Here is a 26,452-nt window from a genome sequence, read left to right as displayed (position 1 = left end):
TGGGGTGTGCTGAAAAACTGGTCCGAAATTGCCGTGCAGGGCCGAGCCGGGCCAAGACCTCCACATTGGGACTAGACAATCATGGTGGGCCACTGGAAGAACCTGAAGCTGTCTCTGAAGCCAGGATGAAGCTTTCAAGCCGAGACAAGCCTCCACATTGGGATGAGACCTGCATGCTAAGCTGCTGGAAACCGCCGAAGAAGACCGTCATGCTGGAACGAGGCAGCTGTGCCAGGACAAGACTGCCATGCCATGCTGAGATTACCCCTCCTGCATAAAACCGCAACACAGGGAGATCACGTTGCCAAGCCAAAACTGCCATTCTGGACTGCTGGAAGTTCCGTCACTGTTAAGCCTGATCCCGGAGAAGATACCTTCCACGGAAGTTGTTAAAAGGTAAAGTATCATAATAAATGGAAGCATTATAAAATGATAAAATGTAGAGCATATGGAGTAGACGGGTTTAAAGCTTCTGAGCTGAGGAGCCCACTCATTGCAATGCTGGAAGTAAAATGAGTCTGAATGGCCACCACTTTAATGCTCGGAGTATTAGAGACTTTATGAAGCTCTGGTTAGAATACTGTAACCAGCTTTTGGCTGCACACCTCAGGAAGGACATACTTTCCCCGGAGTGTGTCCAGCGGAGATTCACACGGATGATCCCTGGAATGGTAAGCCTAACATACGATGAATGGCTGAGGATCCTGGGACTGTGTTCATTAGAGTTTCGAAGGTTGACGGGAGATCTAATGGAAACTTACAAGATAATGCATGGCTTAGAAAGGGTAGATGCTGGGAATTTGTTTCAGTTAGGCCTGTGGGCACAGCCTTAGAATTAGAGGGGGTCAATTTAAAACGGAAATGAGGAGACATTTCTTCAGCCAGAGAGTGGGGGGCCTGTAGAATTCAATGCCACGAAGTGCAGTGGAGGCCTGGACATTAAATGTCTTTAAGGCAGAGATTGATAAATTCTTAATTTCACAATGAATTAAGGGATACGGGAAAAGTGTGGATATGCTCATCAGCTATGATTGAATGGCGGAGTGGACTCAATGGGCTGAATGGCGTTACTTCCACTCTTACGTCTTATAATCTTATGGTCTTAAGATAGATTAGTTAAGAGTGTGGATTGACACATAGAATTGTGATATTCTTTCCATCACGGAATCATAGTTGAGGGAGAAATAGAACTGGCAATTTAACATTTTGGGGTTTAGGATCTTGCAGAACAGGAGAGGGTCTAAATGGTGTTGCATTATAAATTAACGAGTCAAATATTGCAGTCAGGAAGGACAATATCTCAGAAGAGTCGTCACATGAAGCGCTGTGAGCAGACTTTAGGAATAATAAGGGTGTAATCACACTATTAGGAGTATATTATAGGCTTCCAAACAGCCAGTGAGCAATTGAAGAGCAGATATGTAGTCATTTCACCAAACCAAGTTTAAAAACAAAATCATTCTATTAGGAATTTCAACTTCCCCAACATTAATGAGGATAATAATATTATAAAGGATTTAGAGGAGACGGATTTCTTGAAATGTATTTAGGAGATCTTTTTATGTCCTACTAGGGATGATGAGTATGGACCTAATTCTGGATAACAAAACTAGGCAGGTATGTGAGGTGGCATTGACGGGGAAATTTAGTGATATCGTTAACACCATTTCCTTCAGGTTTGCTATGGAAAAGGTGAAAGCATATGGAATCCATGATAACTTTACAAATTGCATCCAAAATTGGCTTAGTGGTAGGAGACGAAGGGCAGTGATACAAGGTTGCTTGTTTGACCATAGGCTGCCTTGTGCATTACAGGGATCAGTGCTGCCTTTATTATTAATGATATACATATATAAATAATGTTTTAGTGAGAGTGTGAGGGGTATGATAAGAAATTTTGTGGATGATAGAAAGTTTGGCCAGGTGGTTGACAGTGGGAAAAATGGTCTGAGATTAAAGGATTGATCAGGTGGGGTAGATCAGTGGCAGATAGAATTTTATTTTGATAATTGTGAAGTGATGTACTTCAGAAGAAGTAAAAAGGCAAAGAAATACTGCATGAATAGTAGGACACGAGGAAACTTAGAGGAACAAAGGAATCTTGGTGCACTGTCCATAAATCCTTGAAGATGGCAGATTGATAGGGTAGTAAGGAAGGCATATGGGAAACTTGCTTTTGTGGCAAGGCTTAGATTATAAGAGCAAGGAGGTTTATGTTGGAGCTGTACAAAACTTTGGCTAGGCCACAGCTGGAGCACTGTGTGCAGTTGTGGTCTCTGCACTCTAAGAACAATATGTTTGCACTTAAGGCAGTGCACAGAAGATTCACCAGGATGTTGCCTGGACTGGAACACTTTAGCTAAGATGCTGGATAAGCTTGGGTTGTTTTCTTTGGAGTAGTAAAGGTTGAAGGGGAACATAATTGAGGTGTAAAAGATTATGAGGCATGGACAGGGTGAAAAGAAAGTAGCCATTCCCTTTAGTTGAAGGTCAATAACAAGGGGGTGACATTTTGGGGTGACATGCAGAAGGTTTTGAAGAGATTTGAAGAAAAATCTGTTCACTCAGGTGGAGGGAGTCTGGAATGTACTGCCCAGAAGACTAGTTGAAGCAGGTAACCTCACAACCTTTAAAAAAATACTTGGATGGACATTTGAAATGTCACAGCATTCAAGGCTTTGGGTCAGGTGCTGAAAGATGTGCCCAGTGTAGATTTAGTGCAGTTTTGGTGATATAGACTTCATGGGCCAAAGGGCCTCTACAGTACTGTTATGATTCTACTAAGGTCCTTGAGAGATTGCAGAGAAAGTTTACCAGATTTCATTAGAGTGGGGGATTTGAACATTAAAGTCAATTAAGAGAATCTGGTGCTGTTGTCTTTGGAACAAAGGGAATTGAGGGGAGACTTGAAAGATGTGTACTAGATTCAGATAATAGTAAGTAAAAAATGAGGTCTGCAGATGCTGGAGATCACAGCTGCAAATGTGTTGCTGGTCAAAGCACAGCAGGTTAGGCAGCATCTCAGGAATAGAGAATTCGACGTTTCGAGCATAAGCCCTTCATCAGGAATAAGAGAGAGAGAGCCAAGCCGGCTGAGATAAAAGGTAGGGAGGAGGGACTAGGGGGAGGGGCGATGGAGGTGGGATAGGTGGAAGGAGGTCAAGGTGAGGGTGATAGGCCGGCAGAGGAGATGACCTGGGGGGTGCAGTGAGAGAGGGACTCACTGAAATCCTTGTAGAGGGAGGAAGAGAGCTTCTTCAAGGAAGGCATCCTTGTAAGAGGATTCGCAGTAGGTTAAAATCTTCGAGTAAAAAATGAGGTCTGCAGATGCTGGAGATTCGAGCAACACATTTGCAGCTAGATTCAGATAATGTTGAGATGGGAAAACTGCTCAAATTAGATTAGATTCCCTAAACAGGCCCTTTGGCCCAACCAGTCCACACCGACCCTCCGAAGAGTAACCCACCCAGACCCATTTCCCCTCTGACTAATGCACCTAACACTATGGGCAATTTAGCATGGCCAATTCACCAGACTTGTACATTTTGGAATGTGGGAGGAAACCGGAACACCCGGAGGAAACCCACGCAGACATGGGAAGAATGAGCAAACTCCACACAGACAGTCGCCTGAGGCTGGAATTGAACCTAGGACCCTGGTGCTGTGAGGCAGCAGTGCTAACCACTGAGCTACTGTGCCGCCTTTCTTTCATTGGCAACAGGCCCTTCAGCCCAAGTCCACACCGACCCTCCGAAGAACAACCCACCCAGACCCATTCCCCTGCATTTACCCCTTCACCTAACGCTGCGGGGAATTTTAGCATGGCCAATTCACCTAACCTGCACATCTTTGGACTGTGGGAGGAAATCAGAGCACCCGGAGGAAACCCACGCAGACACGGGGAGAATGTGCAAACTCCACACAGACAGTCTCCTGACACACATGGAACTCAGATTTAAAAATCTGGGAAAGTGATGGGGAGCAGGGTTACGGGGTAGAGATGGGATGTGAGTAAATCCTTTCTGACTCAATGAAAAGTAATGACCTGAAACCTGCTGCCTACAAGGGTGGTGGAGGCAGAGGAGATCAACAATTTAAGAAATAAAGTTGTTTTCAAAGGGCTATAGGAATACAGCAGGAGAATGGGACTGACTGCGTTACTTTATATGGAATTGGCAGACTCAATGGGCTAAGTGGTCTCATTCTCTGATATGGAGTTGCCAGCGTTGTAATGGGGTGGACAAAGTTAAAAATCACACAACACCAGGCTATATCACAGCACTGCTCCTTCATCAGGTTACTAGTGGGGCAGGGTCATAAGACACAGAATTTATAGCAAAAGATCACAGTGTCATGCAATTAAAATTATATATTGAACAAAACTAGATTGCTACTAAATCTTTTATCTTTAAAAATGGGTTGCAGGTTTCAATTCATTAATATGTAAATCCTAGAATTTCTTTTAAGTTGTATTCTTGAGATAACTTCAAGTCTTATAAAAGAAAAGGGGATATCTCAGCTCAGACAATGCATTAAAGGTGTGAGGTTAGAGTCTGTCTGTATCCCAATCATGAGTCAGATGGTTCCATTTCCAAAGTAGGAATTCATAAAATGTTAAGATTGACTATCTGCAGGTTGTATGCTTTTTGAGCAAAAATAGAATGTATCTGCAAATACACTTCTGCAAATGCAAATTCATCCCATAGACTTATATGCGCGTGTGTGCATACATGTGAGGGAGAGAGAGAGAGAGAGAGAGAGACTGAGTGTGTGAATGTGTGTGTGTGAGTTTGCTTGTGTGGGTGCTTGGTAGATTGTGCTTATGAGTGTGACGGAGTATATGCCTGTGACAGGGTCTGCGTGAGTGTGAGTATGAAAAAGTGTGTGTTTATGTGTGCTGGTGTGTGTGTGTGTGCACTTGCGTGTGAGAGTGTATAATATAGTGTGGTCACCTATAGTGTGACATGACCCAAGGTCCCAGTTGAGGCCATCCTCATGGGTACCGAACTTGACTATCAGCCTCTGCTCAGCCACTTTGCGTTGTTGCAAATCCTGAACTCTGCCTTGGAGGATGGTCACCTGAAGGTCAGAGGCCAAATGTCCCTGACCACTGAAGTGTTCTCCGACTGGTAGGGAAAACCCTTGCCTGGTCATTTTTGGGTGGTTTCCTGATGAAGGGTTTTCACCCGAAACATCAATTTTCCTGCTCCTCAGATGCAGACTGACCTGCTGTGCTTTTCCAGCACCACTGTAATCTAGATAGTTGGTGGTGTCCATTCAACTGTTGTCATGGTGTCTGCTTGGTCTCTCCAATGTACCATGCCTTGGGGCATCCTTGGCTGCAGCGTATGAGATGGACAATGTTGGCTGAGTCACACAAGTATCTGCCGTGTACATGATGGTTGGTGTCTCCACGTGTAATGGTGGTATCTATGTCAACACTCTGACATGTTTTGCAGTGGTTGCCATGACAGGGTTATACAGTGTTGTGGTTGATAATGTTTTGAAGGCTGGGCAGTTTGCTGCGAATAACAGTCTGTTTAAGATTTCGGGTTGTTTAAATTGAGGTATAGGGAAGGTCTTGGCGAGGTACTCATCCTCATTGATAATGTATTGCAGGCTGCGAAGAACATGTCATAGTTTCTCTGCTCCCTGGAATACCGGACAATGAAGGGTCCTCTATCGGTTGCATCCCATGTCTGTCTCCTCAGGAGGTCATTTCTCACTGTTGTATGTCAGAACTGGCGATCGATGAGTTGGGCATCGTACCCTGTTCTTATGAGAGTGTCCTTCAGCATCTACAGGTGTTTGTTGCGTTCCTCCTCATCTGAACAAATTCTGTGTATGCATAGAGGTTGACCATAGTGGGTGGCTGGTTTAATATGTTTAGGGTGGAAGCTAGAGAAGTGCAGCTGCGTGAGGTTATCTGTGGGTGTGAGATACTGAGGTGCCCATTCTTGATGGAGATGTATGCGTTTAAGAATGAGACAGATACTAAAGAGTAGTCCATGGTGGGATAAAAATAGTCTGATAAAAATTGTTGATATCACTGTGCAGTTGATATGTACAGCAGGTGCCATAACCTTGAAATCAAGGTAGAGTCTACAGTCTCAGCTTGTGCTCAAGATACCGCGATACAGTCACAAGACATTGCCAAACAAACAAGGCAACAGAACTATACCATGTACATGCACACCAAGAACAAGAAACTGGAGAAACTTTGCATCACAGTTGAAAATGTTATCACCATGGAGAAATCAATCGTCAACCTCTCGGACCACATTCTTCAACCAGAAGAGATTGAAGTTCTCAGCCGAGGGCTCAATATCAGCCCACTACCAAAATGGACCCCATTGGTCTGGCAGCTGACATGGATGAAACTCCGGAAATTCTTCCAAGATGTCAGCAGCGATCCCAATGAGACAACCGATGAATCAGAACAGTAATCAGAGAGATCATCGTAGAGCATCAAAGGAGTCGATTTGGACCCCTCCAGTGGGCCACCACCCTGGGCTTGACATGTATGCTCAAACTTTCAGGTGGTGTGTAAATGCCAGATTCATCAGCAGCTCCCAGAAGATAAAGCAAAACATCTCCCAATCACAACACAATGCCATCCATGCTCTCAAAACCAATTGCAACATTGTCATTAAACCAGCAGATAAACAAAGAGCTATCGTCATTCAGAATAGAATGGACTACTGCAAGGAAGTGTATCAACAATTGATCAACCAGGAACACTATAGGCAACTACCAACTGATCTGACCAAGGGACACACCCATAAACTTAACAGATCGATCAAGACTTTTGATCCAGTCCTTCAGAGTACCCTACGTACTCTCATCCAATGTACTTCTTACAGAGAAGACTTCTATTGCCTTCCAAAGATACACAAAGCCAACACATCATGTCAGGCAAAGGAACCCTGTGAGACAACCTCTCTGGCTATGTCGAGGGCAGCTTGAAACCCATTGTACAGGGCACCCCCAGCTTCTGTCGTGACACTACAGATTTCTTATAGAAACTCAGCACCAACGGACTACTTGGACCAGGAACATTACTTGTCACAATGGACGTTTTGGCATTCTACACCAGTATTTTACACCCATGATGACGGCATCGCTGTGACAGCCTTAGTACTCAATACCAACAACTGCCAATCTCCAAGCATCATCCTACAACTCATCTGCTTCAACCTCAACCACAACGTTTTCACTTGTGACAACAGTTCTTCATCCAGACAGATGGAACAGCCATGGGGATCAAACTTGCACCCAACATGGCAACATGTTTATGCACAAGTTCAAACTAGACTTCTTTGCTGCACAGGACCTCCAACCAGCACTATACACTAGAAAAATTGACGACATTTTCTTCCTCTGGACCCACGGTGAGGAGTCATTGAAACAACTACACAGTGATATCAACAAGTTTCATCCCACCATCAGACTTACCATGGACTACTCTTTAGTATCGATCTGATTCTTGGACACACACATCTCTATCAAGAAAGAGCACCTCAAACCCACGTATAACTTCATGATGCTACACTTCTCTAGCTTCCACCATAAACATATTAAAACAGCCAACCCCTACGGACAAATCCTACGCATACACAGGATCCATTCAGATGAGGAGGAACATGATGAACACTTGAAGGTGCTGAAGGACGCACTCACAAGAACAAGATACAATGCTCAACTCATTGATTGCCATGTCCGACAGTGAGAAACCGGAGTGACTTCATCAGGGGACAGGCACGGGATGCAACCAATAGGGTGCCCCTCGTTGTCCAGTAATTCCCAGGAGTGGAGAAACTATGCTATGTTCTTCGCAGCCTGCAACACATTATTGATCAGGATGAGCATCTTGCCAAGATCTTCCCTACGCCTCCATTACTCGCCTTTACGCAATCACCAAACCTTAATCAGATCATTGTTCATAATGAGCTGCCCAGTCTTTAGGACAACATCGACCACAACACTGTACAAACCCTGTCATGGCAACCGCTGTAAGGTGTGTCAGAATGTCGAGATGGATACCACCATTACACGTGTGGACACCAGAGTACTCATTTGACTTGGCTAACACTGTCTATCTTTTATGCTGCAGGCAAGGATACCCCGAGACATGGTACATTGGTGAGACCAAGCAGACTCCACAACAACTGAAGAATGGACAACACGCCATAACTGCCAGACAAGGATGCTCCCTCCCAGTCGGAGAACACTTCAGTGGTCAGAGACATTCAGCCTTGGAGCTTCAGGTGACCATCCTCAAAGGCAGACTTCGGTACATGTAACAATGCAGAGTGGCCGAGCAGAGGCTGATAGCCAAGTTCGGTACTCATGAGGATGGCCTCAACTGGAACCTGAACGACACTATACACTCTCACACATAAGCACACATACTTTCTTACATACTTTCACACTCACACAGATCCTCTCTCATTCACATGCTTTCTCTTAGATAGAAACACATACCACCTCCCCACATTCACACCCTTTCAAAGGCTTATACTCTGTCACATTCACGCACGTACTCTACCAAGCCTACACGAAAATGCACACTCTCTCGTGCACTCGCACACAATCACTCACTGTCTCTCTCCCTTAAATACATACACATATAAGTCTACGGGTTGAATTTGCATTTGCAGAATTGTATTTGCGGGTACATTCTATTTTTGTTTGAAAAGCACACAACCTGCAGACAGTCAACCCATGTAACATGTTATAAATTCCTACTTTGGAAATAGAACCAGTCTGAGTCAAGATTAGGGTACAGACAGACTCTAACCTCATACCTTTAATACATTGTCTGAGCTGAGATGTCAGTTTTCTTTATAAGACCTGAAGTTACCATGAGAATGTGACTTCAAAGAAGTTCTGGGATTTACATGTTAATGAATTAAAACCTGCAACCCATTCTAAAAGATGAAAGACTTAACAGCAACCTAGGTTTGTTCAATATATCATATCAGTTGAAAGACGCTGTGATCTGCTGCTCTAAATTCTGTGACTTATGATCCTACCCCACTAGTCACCTGATTATGGAGCAATGCTCTGAAAGCTAGTACTTTCAAATAAACCTGTTGGACTATAATCTGGTGTTGTGTGATTTTTAACCTCATTCGCCTAAGTATATGCCTCTGCAAATACAAGAATCCTTTGGAAATGGAGGATTTGAGATGAGTCCTTCAGAGTCCATAACCCTGAAAATATTCTTCCTTCAGCAAATTATCCAAACCTGTTTTGAAAACCATGATTGAATATGTCTCCCTCATACTCTGCGTTATGTATTTAGGAACTCGCTATACAATAGGGTTTTCATCATATTGGCTTTGCATCTTTTGCCAATAACTTTAAAGTGGTGTTGTTCAGTTCTCAACCCTTCTATCATTGATCCCTGTCCAGGGCCCTCAGGATAGTCATGCATAACCGAAGCTCTAAAAATCCAAATTAATATTGACATAATACACTTTCTTTCCACAGGCAGAATCCTAAGAAGTGGTGGGAAGGTGGCTGCAGAGATAGATAATTGGACGGGTTGGCATTGGAGGGCTATACCAGCACAGAAATTATATTCTGGGCTTCCCATCCCATCACCAATTGACACCCTTAAGTGGTCCAATTGATGAACACTTCAGGACCTCTGTTTGTGGCCATCACATTTAACTCCATTCCTTGTAGACAAGAACACTGCCAGCCTTGCCAACTTATAAAATGAAGCACTCTTCCTGCTGGGTATTTGATGGGAGGGGAGATGATTACCCCTCTCTGGGAATGATTGGAACAGCCACCTGCCCTTGCTTCCAATCTCCACCAAGAGATTTATCAAAGGTAGGTCTTAAAGAGTGTATTACAAAGAAGAAAAAGAGGTCAGGAGGCAGAGAGGTTTAAGGAGAGAATTCTAGAACTCAGGTTATTGGCAGCCGAAGCTAGTGTACCAATGGTTCTGAGATTAACAAACCGCATAGGTACAAAATTAAGAGTGCAGTGAGGCAGGCATGCCCTTTCAGACAAAATGACAACAAAAACATGGAATGAGCTCACCAAGAAAGCAATGGACAATGACTGGCTAATGTGGTGCCACTGTTTAAGAAGGGTAGTAAGGACAAGCCAGGGAACTATTGACCAGTGAGCTTGATGTCGGTGGTGGGCAAACTGTTGGAGGGAATCCTGAGAGACAGGATGTACATGTATTTGGAAAGGCAAGGACTTTTTAGGGATCGTTAACATGGCTTTATACATGGGAAATCATGTCTCACAAACTTGATTAAGTTTTGTTTTGAATAAGTAGCAAAGAGGATTGATGAGGACAGAGCAGTAGATGTGATTTATATCAGTAAGGCGTTCGACAAGGTTCCCCATGGGAGACTGATTAGCAAGGTTAGATCTCATAGAATAAAGGGAGAACTAGCCATTTGGATACAGAACTGGCTTAAAGGTAGAAGACAGATGGTGGTGGTGGAGACTGGAGGCCTGTGAACAGTGGAGTGCCACAAGGATCAGTGCCGTGTCCTCTACTTTTTGTCATTTATATAAATGATTTGGATGCGAGCATAAGTGGTACAGTTAGTAAGTTTGCATATGACACCAAAATTGGAGGTGTAGTGGACAACAAAGAAGGTTACCTCAGATTACAATAGGATCTTGATCAGATTGGCCAATGGGCCGAGAAGTGGCAGGTGGAGTTAATTCAGATAAATGCGAGGTGTTGCATTTTGGGAAAGCAAATCTTAGCAGGACTTATACGCTTAATGGTAAGGTCCTAGAGAGCGTTGCTGAACAAAGAGACCTTGGAGTGTTGGTTCATAGCTCCTTGAAAGTGGAATCGCAGGTACATAGGGTAGTGAAGAAGGCATTTGGTATGCTTTCTTTTATTGGTCAGGAGTTGGGAGGTCATGTTGCGGCTATACAGGACTATGGTTAGGCCACTGTTGGAATATTGCATACAATTTTGGTCTCCTTCCTATCGGAAGGATGTTGTGAAACTTGAAAGGGTTCAGAAAAGATTTACAAGGATGTTGCCAGAGTTGGAGGATTTGAGGTATGGGGAGAGGCTGAACAGGCTGGGGCTGTTTTCCCTGGAGTGTTGGAGGCTGAGGGGTAACCATATAGAGGTTTACAAACTTATGAGGGGCATGGATAGGATAAATAAATAAAGTATTTTCTCTCGGGTGGGAGAGTCCAGAACTAGAAGGCATAGGTTTAGGGTGAGAGGGGAAAGATATAAAAGGGACCTAAGGGGCAACCTTTTCACGCAGAGGTGGTACGTGTATGGAATGAACTGCCAGAGGAAGTGGTGGAAGCTGGTACAATTGTAACATTTAAAAGGTATTTGGATAGGTATATGAATAGGGATATGGGCCGGGTATTGGCAGGTGGGACTAGATTCGGTTGGGATAGCTGGTCGGCATAGATGGGTTGGACTGAAGGGTCTGTTTCCATGCTGTACATCTCTATGACTCTATAATTCCTTGAGCTTGAGAACATATTTATTAGATAAGGGCAATGGGAATTTGAGGTTAAGGCAGGATAACAGAGGTACAGACTAACCATAATCTATTTGAATAGCAGTTCATGTTCACTCCTGGTTCAATGATCCCTAACTGTCTTATATTTATATATTCTCTATACTGCTATGTATTTTTCAATATACAAAGATGTTAAATATAAGCAACAGATTAGCACTAAAACATCTGCTAAATTAGTTTGCTTAGAACCAACTTACTTATGAGTTCTGTTTATTATAGCTCATTACAACATAGCTTCATTTTTTTCGATTCAATATAATTATGGCAATAACCTCACAAACTTTAGTTATAACCTCATAATCTTATTTTGAACTCTTAGCTTTGACAATGATCAATTTGCAAGAACAGGTTCCTCTTTCTGAAGATCCTATGTGCAGTTTGCCAATAAGTAACTTTTTAATCTAGGGTTAAATCTGTACATGAACAGTGGTGGAAAGGCATGTTTGCAGTAGGGAATAGTGCACAGGAACCTTGACAAACTCATGGGTAGCACAATTTTAACTGCACTTCTCATGTGCTGAAAATGTCTTCAGTACGTGAGATTGAATAGGAAATCCAACCTTAACAAATCTGTCAGAGAAGACAATTATTATCTGAAAAGGTTAATAGATATCATACTTGCCTGGATGAGTGCAGCCCCACAACACTCAAAAAGCCTGATACCATCTTGGACAAAGCAGCCTGCTTGATTAGCGCTATATCCACAGGCATCTACTTCCTCCACCGCAACACACAGTAGCACCAGTGTATACATCTACAAGATGCATTGCAGAAATTCACAAAGATCCTCAAACAGCACCTTCCAATCCCACAACCACTTCCATCTAGAAGGACAAGGGCAGCAGATATATGGGAACACCGCCACCTTCAAGCCCCTCTCCAAGCAACTCACCATCCTGACTTGGAAATATAATGCTGTTCCTTCAGTGTTGTTGGGTCAATATCTTGGAATTCCCACTCCAATGGCATTGTGGGTCAATCCACTGCAGGTGGACTGCGATGGTTCAAGAAGGCAGCTCACCACCACCTTCTCAAGGACAACTAGGGATGGGTAATAAACACTGGCCAACCAACCCCATCCCACAAATGAATAAATTTAAAAAATAAGCTCTATCCATCAGGAAATAAAGGACTGTTCTTAGGAGGAGCCAACTAGAATTCTGTACAAATCCTTCAAAGTGATGGTTCTTTCAAACTTTTTTCCTGCTCCCCGGGTCCGAGATCTGTGCAAGATTGTAGCTTCCAGAAATGGAAGACAATGTGTCAGCATGACAATCAGGCATTCACTGCTTCAGTGATGGTTCTTAATATTAGTGGACTACTTCTTGCGTTAAGCGTGGTTTTCTCATAAGGGACAATTATTCAGATCTAATGCAACTAGCTGCTAGATAATATGTAGTAATCCTATGTACTGTTCATCAAGATGACCCTCTCTTCTGTCAAAGAGGTCATGTGGGCATCCTTCAGTAGCTGTGACTGATGACAGCAAGGACCCAAGCAAAAGCCAACATATGCAACATAGCAGCAGTCAGCACACATATCTATACAATATGCTGGGGTAACATTCCAATTAAAATTTAGGTCTCAAAATAACACAGCTCACTACCTTCCATAATGCACTTCAAAAGGCAAACATGATTGTACGCCAGATTAAATTATGTATTGTAAATATTTTTCACTCTGCTCCTTGCACAGACACCATCACAACCTTTAAAACACCATAAATTTCAAATTTCATCTCAGGTCACGTATAGATCAAGAGAACCAGACCATGAGAATTATACATCTTAATTAAATAAAATCTCTGTGTACACAAACTTCCGAATCAATACAGTATTTAATAAAATGAACAAGAGAACATGGAGATTGTAAACTCACTGTGTCCAGAGCACAGACTGCAGTGTTCAGAAAGCTAGATTGGTGAGAGTTGGGCACCCATGTGTTGAATTACTAATTTATGTAACTATAATTTTTCAGGAATTATGTCTTTTGCTCCATAGCTTTCTCTGGTAATAAAAGTTAGAACTGGGGAGGAATTAATTGCTGTTCACTCTGGGATAATTGCTGTTGGCCTACCAACATTTGATTCCTTTTCTCAGATTGAAGGTCTTGGATATGTAAAAACTGGATGTATTTAGCTCCATCTTGCTTTCTAACTGATGGCTACCAAATTGCTAATATCAAGGCATCCCAGCAACTAGAAAACTAACTTGAGGCCAATATTATTATCATAGGGGCCTGAAGGAGACAAATTTAGACTTAGCTTTGCTAGCTAGAACAATTCAGCTTTGGAATTGATTGGATTATGCATAGCGCACTTTCCAAATCTGTTTTTTTTAATTTACCTCTCCCATACCCTTTCCTGTGTTACACCACTCAAGGTTATCTCTCTGATGTGCGTTTTAGGGGTGAAAAGCCCACTGCATCCAGCCTTTCCTTGTGATTCACATCCCTATCGTTAAGGATTTGTATTACGGCTTTTCTTTGCAGTATCTCCAATGTGGCTCACTGCTTAGACCTAAATAGACTATCAAACCTCTGTCTTGCACTATAATGTTCTAGCGATATAGTTCAATTGTCTATCGGCTTTGTTCTGCATTAGTTTGATATGACATGAACTGATTGAACTAAGACTTCTATGTATTTTTTTAGTGTCACTCTTTGCTATTTCCAAATTGTCATACATATGCCAGCCATTTCCCACACAACATGCACTGTGAACACTTTACACTTGACTGTAATATACTCTTTTGCCTGAAACGTCGATTTTGCTGCTCCGCGGATGCTGCCTGGCTTGCTGTGTTCTTCCAGCACCACTCTAATCTTGACTGATCTCCAGCATCTGCAGTCCTCACCTTTGCCCTGTAATATACTCTGCCATTGTTCTGCACACTTGTGCATTGAGTTCTCTCACGTAATTGCTTAGATTCCATTACTCTTCCCCAATATGGCATTATCTGCAAATTTGACCCATTTTCTCTAGACTCCTGCTTGCAAATCTTAATGCAATTTAGAAATATAGATTTTTTTTCAGCAACCAACAAAACAGAAGTTGTATTGATTTGTATATCACCTCAACACCTCTACTCCCAAACTTCAACACTCTTACCATTAGTTTATCATCCTTCACCAATTCCTTATTCAGGTCTTAAATTTACATTGAATCTTTAAAATGTAAGCTTAAATAATCTTAGAATTTGTCAAATGTCTTTTGGAGGTCTGAGCACAGTAAACGAACAACTATGATGTTTAAGAATTTGAAAAGCTTCCGATGTCGAGTGTTCTTTTCAAACCCGAGGCCTAGGTACAGATTTTTTGGCTTCTTGTTTACCGAATTCCTTATGTAAACCTATTGGTGTTCCAAAAGCATGGAGTAGAGCGCACTGAAGTTTAAATGAATGGTGTTTAATATAACTGAAGTTTAGTATAAATATTACCATCCTCATTGAGGGAATGAAGAACGGGAAATGTTGATTCTTGAATCAATCTTTGCTGCCTAGATTTATCAAGTGAGGAAATACAAGAAGAAATGGGGAGAAAACACAGTTTTCATTCGGAATATAATCTGAATTGAAGGCAATGGAAGGTAGTAATGATGAAATTAAAACAGAGGAAGAAATAGGTCTCAGAAAAATGTGGCGAGAAAGATTGAATGGAGATTACTGCCGCTATTCCTCAATGAATTCACTGACTTCTGTTGCTGTGGTAACAGCCTAGGCTATTCTATGCTTTTATCTTGCGTTATCCAATCACAGATGAAGTGGCCTTACAGAAATAGCATCAAAATTGAACAGAAGTGTTATGCTTGGAATAATTATCTGGCTTTAAAAAATGACGTGAAATGTGAATATTAAAATACATTAATGCAATTTTACAACTTCATATGGGAAGCATTGTGATTTTCAAAAAATTATAAATATCAAGTTTGGAGGATACTGATAATCAGTAATTAAACATTAGTTACTAAGTTGATTAGGCCGCCACAATGAGATTAAATGGAAGGAAGCAATTAGCCATTTTGATGAGCACTATGAAATCAAATCTAAATCCAATTTTTTTAACCAATATGGGTAATTCTTATCAATATTTAAGTCCAATAAAATTTGGAATTATTTAACACAATTCTCAGCATTAGCCTTTGGATTTGCATCTCTTCAAATAAACCAGCAATGTAAAACACTGAATAATTGTGACTTTCAAGAAGAAGAACAGCTGTTCAGACATTAATGCAGCCAATAAAATAAAATTAATACAAAATGTTTCAGTTTTGTTCTTGGGTGATTCTGAAATAACTCATTCATGATTTCTGAATAAATAAATGCCATCATTTTGTTCAGCTTTTCACTCCATCACGTGTCGTTTATTACAAAATCCCCAGAATTCCTTTTGCAAGAGACAGGTTTGTTGCTAAGCAGTATGCAACTTCTCACAGAGCCGAGGAACGTGAAAGCCTCAATTTTCTCAGTCCACGTGCTTTGTGGAGGTTATTAAGCAAAGCATTTACCCAACAAAAAAGTCATACATCATCAATTAACAGAAGAAACAATACATATATTCAAAGGTAAACCAAAGAAGCAAACTTCACTTGAAAACACGAACATTAATCTTGTCATATAGGAATAATCATTATTGTGTCTTAAACTTCAGTTGATCATTTGAATCATCACACAATGATTAAGGTTGCTCTGCAGATGATGGTGAAAAAAGATTGTTCATGAACCGAGTGGCAGTAACACACTTTGATACTGAGAAAAATGAGGTAAAGATAGGGGAAGTAAGATACGCCAAGAAAAATGAGCAAACCCTGCTTCAGTCCTCAACCACAGAACCACGATCATCATCAACGTTAACGATGAGCAAATATTGAGCGTTCATGGAGAAGGGAGTTACCTTAACTGAGATAATGAGGAATAGCAACTGCAAAGAGGAACACAGGTTTGATTGTTTCAAAGCCTAAATCATGATTCCTTCTTTATTTACATTGGACTAAAGGTAGTTTTAAAAATCACATTGAATATTTCGTTTCTTCTGTTTTTGAGAATGCTTGCAATAACTGAATTACTGAAGTAGTTATCAATTATTTAATTTGGTTTGTTCCCTTTACATCTCTATTGTGACAAATGATACTTACAACACGAATAGCTCAGCAACCTTACTACAATAAATAGACAAATTGTCTCATTGTGTCTAAGTGCCGTCAGTATATTCTTCATTTGTTATTGGTTGGTGGGGTCTTATAACTTTCTCTATCTACCTTTTTCTTAAAAACCATTATTACATTAGAATGAAGAACACACAGTCTTTGTGATTTTTTTAATCTAAAAAAATCTCATCTGTAATACACGTATTTTCATTTACTTACGCAGTTTATACAATACTTAGTAAGATATACATTAAAAACGTCTGAAGGCATATGGGAGAGAGAGAATATGTGTGTGTGTGTGTGTGTGTGTGTGTGTGTGTGAGAGAGAGAGACAGCACAAGAGGGGGAGCAAGAGGGAGTGAAGGTGGAACTGTCACACTTAAAGAGAAGAAGATTGGTACTCTTTGTTCTCCATCATTATTTTCATCGAAATGGAAAAGAATCCAGTTATTTGCAGAAAGTGCTTCATGCTGAATTAAAATTATTCTGTCATTAACTGTTATGATCAGCCAGGGTAAAATAGCATAATAATATGAGGAATATGAACTTAATAATGAACTCATTGCTTTTTTATGCCTTTGCTACATAAAAAGATAAATTCTACAAATAGACAATGGAGTATCTAAGGAACTTTAGTTTTATTAAAACTTACAACAGTTATATGAATTTTATCTATAAGATAATGAAGTCATACCTTCACCTTAATTTTGTATTAAGTGTCAATCAACAGGTACAGTGGGCTCAGAGTTATTTTTGTAAATTTTCTTACCTCCATCATCTTCATCAAAGGAATTCATACAAGGAAAATATACAGCTAAGGCTTCAAATGATGCAGATAGGCTCACACGGCTTGGAGATCTCTGCATCCGCAACCCAGCATTTCCAGTGTCAGGCCCCTGCCTCACCATCTTGGTCGACCCTCCCTTTGCGCGGTACAGGACACGAGGCGTTTTGGCGGTTATTCAGAGCTGTCCCTACTAAGAAATATCTGGCGATGATTTTCCTCTGCTCTGGGTGGTCAAAGAGACCTCTCCCTGTTTAACCTTGCTACCACACAAGCTGAAGTTCGAAATTTAATCAGTCAGAAGATTCATCATTGAATCATCTTGGATTTCACAAAAAGACATCCCTTGTCGAATTTGGATTGCTGAAAGTCTGAACTGTATTCACCTGTAATTTGAGTGATGCTAGAAACAAATGCAGCACTACTCCTCCTAAGGTAAGTGAAAAAGCCTTGTTGATTCCTCTGCCTGCTCTTCGTCTGGAACTCTCCGCCTCCTCTTCTACTCTGTTCATTGATTCACAGGAGAGGGCTGAGAAGATGCTGACTGGAGCATTGTGGTTTCTGTATGCACCAATCCAAGCATGAGAGGAGGAGAATATTTTACCTTCTCCAGGAGAAGAAGTGGTCGTGTTTTGATTTTGCCTTCAAACATATGATGAGTTCTTAGAATGAACAGTGATTAAAATGCTGGTGTCGAAGCTATTTGTTTTTGCAGTCAGCCAAAATCAACCAATCAATGAAGACAGTCTTTTTTTTGCAAAATAATTGACAAAAATAAGCCTCAAGCAAAATTCTACTGCAGAAAATAGCCTGCGAGAGCTAATCGTTATCATATATTCAGGGGCTCTTCAACTTCCAAAATGTTCATGTAATGCCGTTTATTAATTTTTAGAAATTCTATCATCAAATTTATTTATTTTCTATCTTTAAGGGGAATTAAATGTCTCTTTGCATAGAGAAACATTTAAAGGTGTAGGACTTTTTTGTTTGATATGGCAGTGCACTACAGGGAAATATTACTTAAACAGAATATAATTCCTGCAGCATGAATGATGGCAGAATACACACAAAATACAAGCATGAATCAAATGTACAAATTGTTTTGAGCCATTAAACCGGTACAAAACAACTGTTGATCATAATTTCAGTGTTTTGTGGTAATGGAAGAGAGAAGGTAAAAGAAAACAGGTCTCACTGGAGGACCTGAATCCTCATTCCTGATGAAGAGTTTATGTTCGAAACGTCAACTCTCCTGCTTCTCAGATGCTGCCTGACCAGCTGCGCTTTTCCAGTGCCACGCTCTCTGACTCTGATTCCCAGCATCTGCAGTCCTCACTTTCTCCTCATTGTAGGACCTTTGAATGTTCTCTTGGAAGTTGTCACAAAATAGGTTTGGGCAAAACAGCATTCTATTCAAAGTTATATCAGGGTTTAGAAAGTATAAAAAGATACTAAAGAGTGGGCATAGTCCATCATCCATTAGTAGACAACATTGACAGCTTCCCCACTGATCAGACAGTGATCCCCTACCAGACCAGTTTAAGGGCACACTGAAAACTCTCTCAGAGGGTTGTGTGACTATGAAACCCATTGCTTCAGAATGTGGTTGAGGAGTTATTAAATATTTCTACTGCAAAGGTAGATATATTCCTGTTAGACAAGGGAGTCAAGAGTTATTAGGATGAACAGAAATGCAGAATTTGGAAAGCAAACAGATGAGCCATCCTTTACTGAATTGTGCAGGAAATTTGAGGGGTTGAATGGCCTACTTCTTGTCCTAATTTGTATGATTGTGGTGGAAGCTGTGCTTGTATTGCTTAGGTGCAGAAATACTGCTCTATCATAGATACATGACTTCTTTATAAACCTGTATAATTTATTTCATGTGAACTTTCTTATTCTACAAGAGCAATCCTTATTTTGCTAGGTCCAAGACTATGAGAACTAAAATTTTTGGAATTCCAAGTCAGTGCTTAGAATACAAATGTACGGAGCATAACCTACTTTACACCGATGTGATGATGCTGCTCCTTTAACAAGGTTATTTTGTCCTTTTGTATGTTTCAGACAGGTAGTAAACACAGAAATGCCTGGGAAAGAGCCAAGTTTAACAATGGCAGGGGAGTGGCCAGTTCTCCCAGTTCAGGTTTTTTTCTAGTTTCTTTTAGTTGTAACTGTGAAAAGCTGCTACTGTCGAGAGAAAGGTTCCAAGTCTCAGCAAATGATTCTGGACTGACTTTTCTTTCTGAAATCTCTTCTGCCTGTAAGAACCAGTGTTTGATTTGACTAGGGGTGCATTTATGGGATGTTATGGGAATTTGAACAGCTTCTTAATTAAGTTGCGGTTATCAGGTCAGTTGAGTTTTCAAACAGTTAAGTTATGCTAAATTCTGTTTTCTTTTGCTTAAAGCTGAGTGGTTTTACCAGCTGCATTACTCCTGGAATATCCACTTCACATAAGGAAAGGTTAGCGTCTGCCCTGGTCCATAACACTGGGTATTATTTATCTGGTTATCTCGATAGCACAGTCATAATTGACTGAATAGCCTACTTCAGTGCTATACAGTTTTTCTTTCTATAAGCTTTGTGTTGTTTGTCCAGTTAGTTGAATACACCCATGCATCCTGCCCTAGACCACTGAGGCTAAATGGTTGATTTCTTCACAATATTTACTGTGACTATCTCACAGTTCAGGAGGAGGAATTTCTGCTCCAGTTACCTTTTTATCTCCCTAAGTCTTGTTTCCTTACACATGATTCTCACACTTAACCAGAGTTAAGGTCATCTGGGTAATTGAGTTCAGTGCAATTCTTCCATTGTCAGTCATCTCATTTTGTCTTCAGCTTGGCCCCAACTAGATCATGTTCAACTCGTTTCTTTCGCTCAAGAGCTACAACAACAAATGGGATTTAATGAAGTATTCTGAAGCAACTGACCAAGAAGAAAAAGGCAGAAAAGTCAAGTTGAGGACTATCAAGTAAGCCTTGATTATTGAACGGTTGAGCATGACTTGACTGGCTTAATGGCCTACTTCTGCTCCTATGACATATGGTTTTGAATAGTCACGAACCAATAATAGTTAAAAAGTTCAGCAAGATGACCCAAAGACTGGCCTAACGTATTACGGAAGCTTTCAAAGGTGGGTAACATGCCATGGTGAGAGAACTGAAGGAAACCATCCATAGAGAAGGTCACTGAAGTAAAAGGGGACATGTTGGAATATATCATTGAATATTTAGATGTGGGGATTGTAGAAGATTGTTGAAGGCTTAACTTTCTTACTGCTGTCAGAGCTATATGGTAAACAGGAGACATTAAAAGGTTAGATGCAGCCCAGAAATGTACTTCTCTAGTCAGTATTTATTTCCACTTACACACTGCAAAAATCCAACCATACTGTTTACTTGTTTTCCCTTACACACAATCCTTACCTAATTATCTTTTAAATAACATAACCAAATAATTTATATCACTTTAGTCTTGGGCACCCATCAGTCTCTAATAGATGGTAATGCAATGAGTGAAATTTTCCCAATCGCTGAATGACATGTGCAAAGGTGACTCATCTGAGAACATATGGCAAGATTTGGAAAATGAGATTTCTGATAGAGAAAGGAAGATCTGGTTTTCCACCTAAGGTTCTGATGGCAAGATGAAAATCGCACTTGTGAGCCTACTTATATTCATTAACATGTCATTACCACATATTTCTGCCTCCTTAATACATAATTTCTATTCTCCCAGGCAGCACAAGGAAACTAGATAGTGACCATTCCTGACATGAAAGTCAGAGTGGGTACCTGCTAGCCCCAACTCACCATTTGCACTTCTTGGTCTTCATTTTGGCCAGCAGTACCCAGCATCTCTGGATATGCTCCATGAACAGCAACTGCTTGCACCCCACCTCCTCACCCCCATCCATTGGGGTTACTATTAAACATGAACAAGCCTCACTACAACATCATGACACACCTCTAAACCACTTGAGATACACTTCCTCACTTCAATGCTTCCTTTTGGAGCATTTTAAGGTTGCTACCAGGTGGCTTTGCTTAGGTTCAGACAGCCATCTCGTATGTCTCAGGACTCTTAGTTTGCTCTTCTTGCACTCAGTCACTTCACACTAATTGGATACTTATAGTATCTCTGCCTTGCCCTGTATTTTGAGCATTTCTGTCTCATTCAGAACTTACAGGCTTCTCTTGCTTTTTAGCACAGACAAAACGCCAAGCAGTCAATCATTTTTGCCAGCAACGATGAGTCAAAGAGTGGGCATAGCAAATGAGAAATCAATTTCAGACCTATAGCAGTGTGCCAGCCGCTTATGCTGGAAACACACTGAACATATTTCACATGGCCATGCCTCAAAGTCTAAGAGAAGTAATCTAAAGCGATGAGGAATTGCGGGGGGGGGGCGGGGAGTCGAGGGGAACAAGTTTTAATCCTACCACACTTACAATCTCTGAGATTCTCTCTGCAGCATGGTTGGCACTACATACATCAGTAGAAAATTCCCACGTCAAAGGTGCATGTACAGGGATTTCATGGCCCTCCATTTCAGAATCCTCCGTTTCCCATTGTATCAAGAAATATGCAATACTGTCACTTCTGTGTGATGCAAATCGTGACTGCTCACATTTCTAAGCACGTGTTCTCTTTCTGATATTCCACATTCATTGAGAACATCACCAAAGATTCCATCCACAGTAGGTGTTATTCGCACTGTAGCCCACAGTGCAATAGAGGTACAGACAGATGGAGGAGGAACAGATGCACCCACATGTCCAGGGCCAGTAATATGCTCCAGCTGTTGCTGAGCAATCTCCACATGAATGGGTTGCAACTGAAGGTCCCCTCAAGGCATGGAGGAGGTCCAGGAGGCCAGAGTCCATCAAATTTAATGCCATTTTTTCCAGATAAGTGAGACATGTTACTGTCACTGCAGACTGAGGATGTCCTAGTACACCATCATAGAGGTACAGGGGACCTACAACCTGTGTAAAGCTGAGTTAGGGAGAGTTGGTCTCTTATGGATGGGAAAACAGATAGCAAAGTGAGGTTGCGGCAAAGATTCAGCTTGAAATTGATAAAGTTCCCCATGGTAGGCTATTGCACAAAATACAGAGGCATGAGATTAAGGGCAGTTTTGATCACAAACTGGCTAGCTGAAAGAAGACAGAGGGTGGTGGTTGTTGAGAAACATTTATCCTGAAGTTCAGTTATTAGTGGTGTACTGCAAGGATCTGTTTTGGGTCTACGGCTGATGTCATTTTTATAAATGTCCTAGATGAGGACATAGAAAGATGGGTTAATAAATTTGCAGATGACAGTAAGGTAGGTAGAGTTGTTGATAGCGTCGAAGGATGTTGCAGGTTGCAGAGGGACATAGATAAGCTGCAGAGTTGGGGCTGAGAGGTGACAAATGGAGTTTAATGTGGAAAAGTGTGAGGCGATTCACTTTGGAGGGAGCAAAAGGAATAAAGAATACTTGGCTAATGGTAAGATTCTTGGTAGTATGGATGAGCAGAGAGATCTGTGTCTAGGTACATAGATCCTTGAATGCTGCCGTCCAGGTTGATAGGGTTGTTAAGGCGGCATATGGTGTGTTTGCTTTTACTGGTAGAGGGATTGAGTTTCAGGGTCATGTTACACTTGTACAAAATTCTGGTGCGGCTGCCCTTGAAATATTGTGTGCTGTTCTGGTTTACCGCATTATAGGAAGGATATGGAAGCTTTGGAAAGGGTTCAGAGGAGATTTACTATGATATTGCCTGGTATGGAGGGAAGGTCTGACGAAGTAAGGCTGAGGGACTTGAGATTGTTTTCGTTAGAGAGAAGAAAGTTGAAAGGGGACTTAATTCAGATATATAAGATCATCAGAGGGTTAGATAGTGTGGACAGTGAGAGCATTTTTCCTCGGATAGTGATGGCTAGCACGAGGGGACATAGCTTTACATTGAGGGGTGATAGATATAGGACAGATGCCAGAGGTAGTTTCCTTACTCAGAAAGTACTAGGGGTGTGGAACACTGCCTGGAACAGTAGTAGACCTGTCAACCTTAAGGGCATTTAAATGGTCATTGGATAAACAAATGGATGAAAATGGAATAGTGTAGATTCGATGGGCTTCAGTTTGGTTTCACAGGTCGGCACAACATCGAGGGCTGAAGGGCCTGCACTGTGCCGTAATGTTCTCTTAATCATTTTGAATGGGGGGGAACTAAATCCTGCTCTTTTTTCCTTCAATTCTTTTGTTTACAACATGCAATCTAACTTGCTATTCCAAATATTGTCATTCAACATCACTTACTAGTCTTGACTGCCACCGTTTGCTTTTTCAAAATCTCTTCTGTGAGGAGCTTTCATAAAATGACATACTTGCCATAAAGCTGACTGCCTCTTCAAAGTTGCTGAGAAGCAAGTCTGATATGACAGTTAGGGCTGAGTTTCTCTTGTATCTTGAAGCAAGATTTCTGTTGCATGTCTGGACATACTGATCCACAATGCAAAATATCTGATTATAAATCTTGCATCTTATAAGTTTAAAATGGCCTCTGGCATGATTGAAGGAAACTGAGAAAGATCAAAACACTCTTTGTCTTTATTATGCCCCAATGGCGCGCAAAATAACTCAACACAATGTTTTCACCTGACCTCGTGCACATCCTCAGAAGCTGAGTGATGCACATCAGATTTTCTAGGAAAAAGTGAGGACTGCAGATGCTGGAGATCACAGCTGAAAATGTGTTGCTGGAAAAATGCAGCAGGTCAGGCAGCATCCAAGGAGCAGGAGAATCGACGTTTCGGGCATGAGCCCTTCTTCAGGAATGAGGAAAGAAGAAGGGCTCATGCCCGAAACGTGTTGCTGCCTGACCTGCTGCGCTTTTCCAGCAACACATCAGATTTGCCAATCATTGACATTAGCAATGCACACATTTGATTGATGACAATGTTTCAATAATGAAACTTACAATGCATTTGTTAGCATAAATTCAGCAGATTTCTTTCGCTTAATGCCTAATTTATTTTGTAATCAATGGTGAAATCTCTTCTTCTAGATTCTGCTACCATACAACATTGAAAGAATAGTCATGATTTGGAGGTGTTGGTGTTGGACTGGGGTGTACAAAGTTAAAAATCACAATATCAGGTTATACTCCAACAGGTTTATTTGGAAGCACTAGCTTTCGGTGTGCTGCTCCTTCATCAGGTGATTGTGGAGTTTAAGATCATAAGACACAGAATTTATCGCAAAAGCTTACAGTGTGATATAACTGAAACTATATATTGTAAAAGACCTGGATTGTTTGTTAAGTCTCTCATCTTTTAGAATGACCATGTTGGTTTCGGTTCTTTCATATGTAAATCCCAGAATATATTTTTAAAGTTACATTCTCAAGTGAACTTTAACAATAGGTGCCATGTTGGCTCAGATAATGCATTGAAGGTGTGAGGTGCCCTGTGTGAGGTTGTCTGTGCCCCAATGTTCAGACTGATTCTAACCTACAAAGGGGATTTACAGAGTCTTACGTGGATTTAAGCAGTTTTTTGAGCAAAGTAAAATGTAATTCTGCAAGTACACATTCATCCCACAAACTTATGTGGGTGTGTGCGTGTGGGGGCAGGGGTATGAATATCTAAGAGTGTGTGTGTGTGTGTGTGTGTGTGAGAGAGAGAGTGTGTAAAGGGGTATAGGTCTGTGAGAGGATGCTTGTGTGAGTGTGGGAGTGTATGTGTGAGCGTATGAGAGAGAGCTTGTGTATGAGAGAGAATCTGCTCGAGTGTGTGTGCGTGTGTGTGTGTTTGGTGTAGTAGGGTCACCTGTAGTGTCACATGAACCCAAGTTCCTGGTTGAGGCCTCCCCATGGAGACCGAACTTGGCTATCAGCCTCTGCTGTCCCTATGACTGTTCCATGTCCACGGAAATGCGATTTTAAGAAAGTTCTGGAATTTACAAATGAAAGAACCGAAACCAACAATTCCATTCTAAAAGATGAGAGACTTAAAAAAACAATCCAGGTCTTTTTCAACATATAATTTCAGTTACATTACACTGTAAACTTTTGCTATAAATTCTGTGTCCTGCGATCTTATACTCCACAACCACCTGATGAAGGAGCAGCATTCTGAAAGCTAGAGCTTCCAAATAAATCTGTTGGAGTATAACCTGGTGTTCTGTAATTTTTAACTTGGAAAGAATAGGAAGGATAACGATTCTCAGTGGCTTTATTAACGATGCTTTATTTCTATCACAGATAGAATAGATCCAGGAGACTAGTATCTGACACACTCTTGTCATGGTATGAGCAGCTTTTGAGGAGCAGGAAAATCGACATTTCAGGCAAAAGCCTTTCATCATCCTGACCACACTCTTGACTCTAATCTCCAGCATATGCGGCCCTCATTTTTGTCTATGAGCAGCTTTTACTTCTCGCCTCCTACAAAGCAACACAACTGAGTTTGACACAGCTGTAGCTGTGGACTCATTCTCTTTTGCTATATCATGCAATAATGATACACCAACATATTACATATTACATATTCTTTCCTTCATTAAGGAAAGTTATCATATTGCTAAGTAAAAGATTAAAAAATTAATAAGATGAGTCCATTCAGTCCACTAGCCTCATGAAATCCAGTCATCACTTTCATTCCTTTTGTGTTACATCCACATCAATGTAATCTCTTCTGAATCAAATCATTTTATTGATACTGCCAAAAGAATAAATGCTTACTAGAGTACTCAGCTTACACCTGCTACATTTAGACTAAATTCTCTGCTTTGATGTGAAGCATGTTTTGTGCTACATAATTGAACATGCTGAGCTTGCACAGTTTCAGCATTTCATCTTAGGTGAAAGAGCGCCCAGATAGTGATATCCAGAGTTTAAAGAAAATCTAGCTAACTCCAGCAATTAAACTGGCCATAAAGGTCTCAGCTGTGAACAGTAAAAATTTGTAATAAAAGTGATCATTAAGAGCTGG

The 26,452-nt window shown here is 41.1% G+C and overlaps 1 protein-coding gene across 3 annotated transcripts in view; it reads right to left on the bottom strand.

Moving 5' to 3' along the window:
- Window positions 1-26,452, bottom strand: part of rims2a (regulating synaptic membrane exocytosis 2a) — an 839,749-nt gene that overhangs the window by 34,817 nt on the left and 778,480 nt on the right. The window contains exons 1-2 of one of the 3 annotated variants that reach the window (XM_060824313.1): window positions 17,453-17,549; window positions 3,928-3,933 (exon numbers count right to left, since the gene is read on the bottom strand). The exons of 1 other annotated variant lie outside the window; for it this stretch is intronic. In XM_060824313.1, the coding sequence (XP_060680296.1) occupies window positions 3,928-3,933; window positions 17,453-17,549 (103 nt within the window). Of the gene's footprint in view, window positions 1-3,927; window positions 3,934-17,452; window positions 17,592-26,452 lie in introns of those variants that run through there. One more of the 3 variants, XM_060824312.1, reaches the window with a different exon arrangement.

Source organism: Hemiscyllium ocellatum, chromosome 4, assembly GCF_020745735.1.
Source record: "Hemiscyllium ocellatum isolate sHemOce1 chromosome 4, sHemOce1.pat.X.cur, whole genome shotgun sequence".
In the NCBI taxonomy this organism is placed as follows: domain Eukaryota; kingdom Metazoa; phylum Chordata; class Chondrichthyes; order Orectolobiformes; family Hemiscylliidae; genus Hemiscyllium; species Hemiscyllium ocellatum.
Note: the sequence above shows the minus strand (reverse complement) of the source record. Positions and strands in the feature narration are given on the sequence as shown.